The following is a 10,723-nucleotide window of genomic DNA, read 5'->3' as shown; positions in this document are numbered from 1 at the left end:
GGATGAACCAACGTTATGCTAAGTGAAAGCAACCAAACACAAAAGGACAAATAAATACAGTTCCAACTATATGAGGCAACTACAGGACCCACTTTTAGAGAGAGAAGGTAAGATGGTGGGAGCCAGGGGCTGGTCAGAGGGGCAATGGAGAGTTAGTGTTCCATGGGAACAAAAGGTTCAGTTTGAGATGATGAGAAAGTTGTGGTGATGGATAGGGACTGAGGTTGCTCAATGGGGAGAAAATCTTTGATGCCACATAACTGAATGCTTCAAAATGTTCAAAATAATAAATTTTACATATTTTTTACCATGACAAAAAAGGGATGAAAAAATTGGCATACTCTAAGAATGTCAATGCCATAAATAGCTTTATATGAGGTAGAGGAAGACAAGGGTGTTGTGTTGTGATGAACCTATGTTATGTGATTCAACACCTCAATCCCAAAGTATACCCAAAATAAGGGTTCAGAGGTCATAAAATAAGGTCATTGAGAAATGTCTTGGTGAGGCTGTAATTGCCTCCTTGACAAGCTCTACAGAACTTCTCCACTGCAGCATAGGTGCCATGAACATGCTCAAATTGAAATGAATTTGTCCTGTGGTCAGCCCATCCTGAACTGGGGGATGTTAACAGAAAATGTCAACAGCCCACAACCATCTGAGATTTGATATTCATAGTTCATATAAGAATTCATCATTCTCTTTCTATGAAGCCAGCATTACGCTGATCCCCAAACCAGGCAAGGACCCTACCAAAAAGGAGAATTTCAGACCAATATCACTGATGAATATGGATGCTAAGATTCTCAACAAGATCCTAGCCAACAGGATCCAACAACACATTAAAAAGATTATCCACCATGATCAGGTGGGATTCATCCCTGGGCTACAAGGATGGTTCAACATTCATAAATCAATCAATGTGATACAACAAATTAATATGAGAAGAGAGAAGAACCACATGGTCCTCTCAATTGATGCAGAAAAAGCATTTGACAAAATCCAGCATCCGTTCCTGATTAAAACGCTTCAAAGTATAGGGATAGAGGGAACATTCCTGAACCTCATCAAATCTATCTATGAAAGACCCACAGCAAATATCATCCTCAATGGGAAAAAGCTTGCAGCCTTCCCGTTGAGATCAGGAACAAGACAAGGATGCCCACTTTCACCACTCTTATTCAACATAGTATTAGAAGTCCTAGCAACAGCAATCAGACAACAGAGAGAAATAAAAGGTATCCAAATTGGTAATGAAGAAGTCAAACTCTCTCTCTTCGCAGATGACATGATTCTTTATATGGAAAACCCAAAAGACTCCACCCCCAAACTACTAGAACTCATACAGCAATTCAGCAGCGTGGCAGGATACAAAGTCAATGTGCAGAAATCAGTGGCTTTCTTATACACTAACAATGAAAATACAGAAAGGGAAATTAGAGAATCGATTCCATTTACTATAGCACCAAGAACCATAAGATACCTGGGAATAAACCTAACTAAAGAGGTAAAGGATCTATACTTGAGGAACTATAGAACACTCATGAAAGAAATTGAAGAAGACACAAAAAGATGGAAGACCATTCCATGCTCTTGGATCGGAAGAATAAACATTGTTAAAATGTCTATACTGCCTAGAGCAATCTATACTTTTAATGCCATTCCGATCAAAATTCCACTGGCATTCTTCAAAGAGCTGGAGCAAATAATCCTAAAATTTGTATGGAATCAGAAGAGACCCCGAATCGCTAAGGAAATGTTGAAAAACAAAAAAAAAGCTGGCGGCATCACCTTACCTGATTTCAAGCTTTATTACAAAGCTGTGATCACCAAGACAGCATGGTACTGGCATAAAAACAGACACATAGACCAGTGGAACAGAGTAGAGAGCCCTGATATGGACCCTCAACTCTATGGTCAATTAATCTTTGACAAAACAGGAAAAAATATACAGTGGAAAAAAGACAGTCTCTTCAATAAATGGTGCTGGGAAAACTGGACAGCTATATGTAGAAGAATGAAACTCGACCATTCTCTTACACCGTACACAAAGATCAACTCAAAATGGATAAAAGACCTCAACGTGAGACAGGAATCTATCAGAATCTTAGAGGAGAACATAGGCAATAATCTCTTCGATATCAGCCACAGCAACTTCTTTCAAGATACGTCTCCAAAGGCAAAGGAAACAAAAGCGAAAATAAACTTCTGGGACTTCATCAAAATCAAAAGCTTCTGCACAGCAAAGGAAACAGTCAACAAAACAAAGAGGCAACCCACGGAATGGGAGAAGATATTTGCAAATGACAGTACAGACAAAAGGTTGATATTCAGGATCTATAATGAACTCCTCAAACTCAACCCACACGAAACAGACAAACACATCAAAAAATGGGCAGAAGATATGAACAGACACTTCTCCAATCAAGAAATACAAATGGCTATCAGACACATGAAAAAATGCTCATCATCATTAGCCCTCAGGGAGATTCAAATTAAAACCACATTGAGATATCACCTTACACCAGTTAGAATGGCCAAAATTAACAAAACAGGAAACAACATGTGTTGGAGAGGGTGTGGAGAACAGGGAACCCTCTTACACTGTTGGTGGGAATGCAAGTTGGTGCAGCCTCTTTGGAGAACAGTGTGGAGATTCCTCAAGAAATTAAAAATAGAGCTTCCCTATGACCCTGCAATTGCACTCCTGGGTATTTACCCCAAAAATACAGATGTCGTGAAAAGAAGGGCCATCTGTACCCCCATGTTTATAGCAGCAATGGCCACAGTCGCCAAACTATGGAAAGAACCAAGATGCCCTTCAACGGATGAATGGATAAGGAAGATGTGGTCCATATACACTATGGAGTATTATGCCTCCATCAGAAAGGACGAATATCCAACTTTTGTAGCAACATGGACGGGATTGGAAGAGATTATGCTGAGTGAAATCAGTCAAGCAGAGAGAGTCAATTATCATATGGTTTCACTCATTTGTGGAGCATAACAAATAGCATGGAGGACAAGGGGCGTTAGAGAGGAGTAGGGAATTTGGGTAAATTGGAAGGGGAGGTGAACCATGAGAGACTATGGACTCTGAAAAACAATCTGAGGGGTTTGAATTGGCGGGGGGGTGGGAGGTTGGGGTACCAGGTGGTGGGTATTATAGAGGGCACGGCTTGCATGGAGCACTGGGTGTGGTGAAAAAATAATGAATACTGTTTTTCTGAAAATAAATAAATTGGGAGAAAAAAAAAAGAATTCATCAATCTCATCTAAACTGTGAGAGCCACGGGGATTTCTCAAAATGGAAAATTATTCATGGTGTCTCCATAAAACAAAAATGATGGGCAGCTTACTAAGGGCTCATCCAATTTGTGTAACTAAGGAAAATAAAACAAAACAAAACAAAACAAACAAAATCCCTTTTAAAATCATGAATAAAAGAGTGACCGTATCACTCCTCTGATTGGTCATAATCTCTATTTCACTCTCCGACCTGAGATCAATCACTGACCCAGACCTTTGATTGATGCAACCAGTTTCCCCTGAGTGAAGATTGTAAAATAGCAATAAATGCAATTATTTTTCCTCCAAACAAAACCCAAAGACTCTAAGGTGATGTTGCTGGCCAGGTTACTATGGCCCATTAGGACTGTGATTGGAATTAAAATTGGTAGCTTAAAATTGGGCAAGATAAGGAGCACCTGGAAGGAACAGTCTGATAGGCAACTGACTCTTGATTTTGGCCTAGGTCATCATCTGCTGGTGGTAAGATCAAGCTCCACAACTGGCTCCACATTCAACCTGGAGTCTGGTTGAGATTTTCTCCCTCTCCCTCTACCACCACCCCCAACTCATGCTATTTCTATCTCTCTCCGAAATAAATAATTAAATCTTCTATAAAAACTTTTTTTAAAAAACAGACCACAATCAGACTCTAAAATACAGAGAACAAACTAAGGGTTGCTGAAGAGGATATGGGGCATGGCTGTGCTAAATGGGTAATTAGGATGAGGAGGGCATTTGTTGTGATGAGCACTGGATGTTGTAAGTAAATATTAAATTACTGAATTCTATTCCTGAACCTAATATTACACAATTTGTTAACTAACTGGATTTTTTTTTAATTTTTTATTTTTTCAGCATAACAGTATTCATTATTTTTGCAACACACCCAGTGCACCATGCTATCTGTGCCCTCTCCAATACCCACCAACTGGATCCCTCAACCTGACACACCCCGCCCTTTCAAAACCCTCAGATTGTTTTTCAGAGTCCATAGTCTCTCATGGTTCACCTCCCCTTCCAATTTCCCTCAACTCCCTTCTCCTCTCCATCTCCCCTTGTCCTCCATGCTATTTGTTATGCTCCACAAATAAGTGAAACCATATGAGAATTGACTTTCTCTGCTTGACTTATTTCACTCGGCATAATCTCTTCCTAACTGGAATTTTTTTAAAACTTCGAACTGAAAAAAAATAAACAGATAGTTGCTTGTTATGTATGAAAAAATTAAAGACTGACCAGTGTAGAAAGATAAATTGTAGATCATCTTTCATGAACTGATACAAAATTTATGATCTGGGTCATCTAGGGTCTTGATCCCTTTTACTCACATCTTTATCTTGAAACAAAGGACCTTTCTGTGCAGAGAATGTCTTCCTGCTCAAGAGCTTTCTTAGCGCCAGCTTTATATCTCTGTTCCGCAGACCATAGATAAAGGGGTTCAGCATGGGTGTGACCACTGTGTACATCACTGAAGCTATGGAAGTTGTCCTCAAGTTTTGCAAAATAGCAGAACTAAGATACACTCCAAAGCCTGTACCATAGAATAAAGAGACAACCAGGAGGTGAGACCCACACGTGGAAAATGCTTTATACTTGCCCCCAGAAGACGGAATTTTCAAAATAGAGGTTACAATTCTAGAGTAAGAGAAAAGGATACCAATGAGTGAAACAAAAGCCAGAGGTATATTTGTAAGATAAATTGCCAGGCTATTGAAGAAGCTGTCAGAACAAGCAAGGTGGATCACTTGATTAAGTTCACAAAAAAAGTGAGGGATTTCAAACTGCGTACAAAAGGACAATTGCAAAACCAGTAAGTCATGTAATAGAGAGTCCAGAACACTCAACACCCAGCACGCCAGAAGCAGGCTAGCACAGAACATGGGGTTCATGATAACCACGTAGTGCAGTGGGTGACAGATGGCCGCAAACCGGTCATAGGCCATCACTGTCAAAAGAAAGTTGTCTACTCCCACAAAAACCATGAAAAAGTATATCTGGCTGAGGCAACCTGCATAGGTGATCACTTTGCTCTGTGTCTGGAGGTTCAGCAGCATCTTGGGGATGGTGGTGGAGGTGAAACAGATGTCTACAAAGGACAGGTTGGAGAGGAAGAAGTACATGGGTGAGTGGAGGTGGGAGTCTATGACAATGGCCAGGATGATGAGCAGGTTCCCAATGAAGGTGAGCAGGTACATGGACAGGAACTGCCACAGGAGCAGTGACTGCAGTTCTCCCTCCTCTGAAAGTCCCAGGAGGATAAATTCTGAAACAGCAGTTTGATTCCTTTGTTCCATGTAACTGCTGAAAACAGCTGGAACAGAGACAAGAGCATAACAAAGTCGCAAACAGCGAGCACAGAATTAAAAGAAATGCTGTGACTGGTGTTCCTGGGGGGCTCAGTCGTTTCAGCAACCAACTCCTGATTTCAGCTTAGGTCATGGTCTCCTGCTGGTGAATTCAAGCCCCACACTGGACTCTGCTGGGAGCAGAGGCTATGTCAGATGCTCTTCCTACCCCTCTCCTCCTCTGCCTATTTGTGTTCCCTCTCTCTCTCTCTCTCTCTCATCTATCTTGTCTATCTCTCTCTCTCTCTCATCTATCTCTCAGGATGGATGAGAGAGAGAGAGAGAGAGAGAAATGCTGATATTTGTGAAATTTTTGTTTTCAAATTGCTTCACTCATTAATTCTCATACATTACCTATCCGTCTAGAATAATTAGCTAAAAATTTCAAGGATCTCAAAAGCTTCATGTTTTCCATGTTACTGAAAAAATTAGCAGTCCTGAATTGAAACATTTACCCAAAGCACTGCTGTCCTCTATAAATTTCCTGAGATGTTTTTTGTTCACTTGACAAATATTTTAACCAATTATCTTGTGGCAAGCACTGCTGAGAGCATTATAAATTAGTGATGTGTGTTTGACCTTAACAAGATTGAGTCTTATATGTGTGCGTCAGAGGGAGCAATAAAATATTAATGAGTAAGTAAATGACATTTCAAGTGTCAATTACACTAATAAGTAAAATAATGCAAGACAGGTAGTACAACACTGATGAGAAAACTTTCCATTGTCTCTTCTCTGATAAGGGAACTTTGAGCAGGAAAGCTAAGGATAGTGGAGTCTTGAACCATGCACATAATTTTGAGAAAAACACATAAGGCAGAGAAAGAGCCTGTGCAAACAGCCTTAGACAAGAGCTCACTGAAACCGTAGGGCAACATCAAAGAGAAAGCTGTGAGCAGAGTAGGTAACACAAAAAGAACAGGTGCTGGATGTAGGAGAAGAGAGAGGATGTCAAAGTCTCCTACATCTTTGGAAACATTCTAAGGCAATGGACATTGTCATTCTATGTGTGTGTGTGTGTGTGTGTGTGTACATATATATGTACATGTGTGTGTATATACATATATGTACATGTACATTATATATTTTCTGTAATATATACGAATGGCAATATATATACAAATGGAAAAAAATTCATTCCTCTATAATTCTTTCTCTTTCTCTCTCTATCCTCAGTCTATAGTTGGTCTACACTCTGCATTTTTTATTACCCAAGATAGCATCAGCTTGCTCTAAATGCTTAACTAGTGTGTACTCCAATGTTAACTTCTATATTCTCTACACACACACACACACACACACACACACACATGCAAGCACGCAAGCACAGAGTGCAGAGAAGGAGAAATACAGTGTTTTCAGGTATTGTAGTACTGTGTACCCCTTGTAGCTGAAGTACAACTGTATTAGAAAGCAGAGGAAAGGCTATACCATGAGCCACAGAGCTTCTTTCTCCTAGGAGGATTGCATTTTATAATTTCAACATTTCAATGGAGTAGTCATCCTTAAAGATCACGAGATCCACACAGAATTAGAAGGATGAACACCAATCCTTCTCAAACTCTTCCCAAACATTTCAAAGGGCAAACACTTCCTACTTTATTCCAAGAGGACAGTACTGCACTTACACTGAAGCCAAAGACATTGCAAGAAAAGAGGAGTACAGATCAACATTCCATGGGAATCTTTAACTAAATATTACAACTGAATATAGCATCCTTTTCTTCGTGCTGTATAAAAGGATTATGTATCATGATGAAGTGGGATGCATTCCTGGAAGGCAAGGATGGTTTAACTTATGAAAACCCCTCCCTGTAATACACCACAGTACCAGAATGAAGGATAAAAGGCAGGATTATCTCAACTGATGTAGAAAAAAATGACAAAATTCTGCATTATTTCATAATAGCAACATTGGAAAAATTAAGAATAAAAGGAAACTTCCTCAATGTGATATAGGTCACATATGAAAACCCACCTTCAATGCTATCCGTAATAGTGAAAGTCTGAAACAACCCTAAGATAAGAACAAGGCAAGAATACCTGCTTTTATAACTTCTTTACACACAGCTTTCCAAATTACATGCAAAGCAATGAAGCAGTAAAGAAGGAAGAAAGAAAGAAAGAAAGTTGAAAGAAAGAAAGAAAGAGGAAAAGGAGAAGATGACAGAGAAAAGGAGGGAGGGAGGGAGGAAGGAAGGAAGGTGAGAAACGAGAAAGCAAAGGGAAGGAAAGGAAAGGGAAAGGAAGGAAAGGGAAGGCATGAAAATTAGAAAGGAAGAGGGAATACGATTTCTGTTCCTAAAAAAGGTGATTGTATTTTATAAAACAAAACATAATTAAAAACAAGAAAAACCATTAGACTGATACATGGTTCAACAATGTCACAAATACAAATCAAACTCAACACACACAAAACAGATAATCATGTCAAAAAAATAGAGAGAAGACATGAACAGACACTTCTCCAATGAAGACACATAAAAAACGTACATCATCACTAGCCATTACGGAGATTCAAATCAAAACCACACTGAACTACTAGAACTCATACAGCAATTCAGCAACGTGGCAGGATACAAAGTCAATGTGCAGAAATCAGTGGCTTTCTTATACACTAACAATCAAAATACAGAAAGGGAAATTAGAGAATCGATTCCATTTACTATAGCACCAAGAACCATAAGATACCTTGGAATAAACCTAACTAAAGAGGTAAAGTATCTGTACTTGAGGAACTATAGAACACTCATGAAAGAAGTCGAAGACACAAAAAGATGGAAGACCATTCCATGCTCTTGGATCGGAAGAATAAACATTGTTAAAATGTCTATACTGCCTAGAGCAATCTATACTTTTAACGCCATTCCGATCAAAATTCCACCGGCATTCTTCAAAGACTTGGAGCAAATAATCCTAAAATTTGTATGGAATCAGAAGAGACCCCGAATCGATAAGGAAATGTTGAAAAACAAAAATAAAGCTGGCGGCATCACCTTACCTGATTTCAAGCTTTATTACAAAGCTGTGATCACCAAGACAGCATGGTACTGGCATAAAAACAGACACATAGACCAGTGGAACAGAGTAGAGAGCCCAGATATGGACCCTCAACTCTATGGTCAATTAATCTTTGACAAAACAGGAAAAAATATACAGTGGAAAAAAGACAGTCTCTTCAATAAATGGTGCTGGGAAAACTGGACAGCTATATGTAGAAGAATGAAACTCGACCATTCTCTTACACCGTACACAAAGATCAACTCAAAATGGATAAAAGACCTCAACGTGAGACAGGAATCCATCAGAATCCTACATGAGAACATAGGCAGTAATCTCTTTGATATCAGCCACAGCAACTTCTTTCAAGATACGTCTCCAAAGGCAAAGGAAACAAAAGTGAAAATAAACTTTTGGGACTTCATCAAAATCAAAAGCTTCTGCACAGCAAAGGAAACAGTCAAAAAAACAAAGAGGCAACCCACGGAATGGGAGAGATATTTGCAAATGACAGTACAGACAAAAGGTTGATATCCAGGATCTATAATGAACTCCTCAAACTCAACCCACACGAAACAGACAAACACATCAAACAATGGGCAGAAGATATGAACAGACACTTCTCCAATCAAGACATATAAATGGCTATCAGACACATGAAAAAATGCTCATCATCATTAGCCCTCCGGGAGATTCAAATTAAAACCACATTGAGATATCACCTTACACCAGTTAGAATGGCCAAAATTAACAAAACAGGAAACAACATGTGTTGGAGAGGATGTGGAGAAAGGGGAACCCTCTTACACTGTTGGTGGGAATGCAAGTTGGTGCAGCCTCTTTGGAGAACAGTGTGGAGATTCCTCAAGAAATTAAAAATAGAGCTTCCCTACGACCCTGCAATTGCACTCCTGGGTATTTACCCCAAAGATACAGATGTCGTGAAAAGAAGGGCCATCTGTACCCCAATGTTTATAGCAGCAATGGCCACAGTCGCCAAACTATGGAAAGAACCAAGATGCCCTTCAACGGATGAATGGATAAGGAAGATGTGGTCCATATACACTATGGAGTATTATGCCTCCATCAGAAAGGACGAATATCCAACTTTTGTAGCAACATGGACGGGACTGGAGGAGATTATGCTGAGTGAAATAAGTCAAGCAGAGAGAGTCAATTATCATATGGTTTCACTCATTTGTGGAGCATAACCAATAGCATGGAGGACAAGGGGCGTTAGAGAGTAGTAGGGAATTTGGGTAAATTGGAAGGGGAGGTGAACCATGAGAGACTATGGACTCTGAAAAACAGTCTGAGGGGTTTGAAGTGGCGGGGGGGTGGGAGGTTGGGGTACCAGGTGGTGGGTATTATAGAGGGCACAGCTTGCATGGAGCACTGGGTGTGGTGAAAAAATAATGAATACTGTTTTTCTGAAAATAAATAAATTGGGAAAAAAAAAAAAAAAACCACATTGAGATATCACCTTACACCAGTTAGAATGGCCAAAATTAACAAAACAGGAAACAACATGTGTTGGAGAGGATGTGGAGAAAGGGGAACCACCTTCCACTGTTGATGGGAATGCAAGTTGGTGCAGCCTCTTTGGAGAACAGTGTGGAGATTCCTCAAGAAATTAAAAATAGAGCTTCCCTATGACCCTGCAATTGCACTCCTGGGTATTTACCCCAAAGATACAGATGTCGTGAAAAGAAGGGCCATCTGTACCCCAATGTTTATAGCAGCAATGGCCACAGTCGCCAAACTATGGAAAGAACCAAGATGCCCTTCAACTGATGAATGGATAAGGAAGATGTGGTCCATATACACTATGGAGTATTATGCCTCCATCAGAAAGGATGAATACCCAACCTTTGTAGCAACATGGACGGGACTGGAAGAGATTATGCTGAGTGAAATCAGTCAAGCAGAGAGAGTCAATTATCATATGGTTTCACTTATTTGTGGAGCATAACCAATAGCATGGAGGACAAGGGGTGTTAGAGAGGAGTAGGGGATTTGGGTAAATTGGAAGGGGAGGTGAACCATGAGAGACTATGGACTCTGAAAAACAGTCTGAGGGGTTTGAA

General features: G+C 39.9%; 1 protein-coding gene across 1 annotated transcript; it reads right to left on the bottom strand.

Moving 5' to 3' along the window:
- Positions 1–4,589: 4,589 nt before the first annotated feature.
- LOC122910211 (olfactory receptor 7A10-like) lies at positions 4,590–5,585 on the bottom strand. Its single transcript, XM_044254873.1, has one exon. The coding sequence runs from the start codon at positions 5,583–5,585 to the stop codon at positions 4,590–4,592; it is 996 nt and encodes a 331-aa protein (XP_044110808.1).
- Between the last annotated feature and the right edge of the window lie 5,138 nt (positions 5,586–10,723).

Source organism: Neovison vison, chromosome 6, assembly GCF_020171115.1.
Source record: "Neovison vison isolate M4711 chromosome 6, ASM_NN_V1, whole genome shotgun sequence".
In the NCBI taxonomy this organism is placed as follows: Eukaryota; Metazoa; Chordata; class Mammalia; order Carnivora; family Mustelidae; genus Neogale; species Neogale vison.
This window is presented reverse-complemented; position numbering and strand designations above follow the sequence as displayed.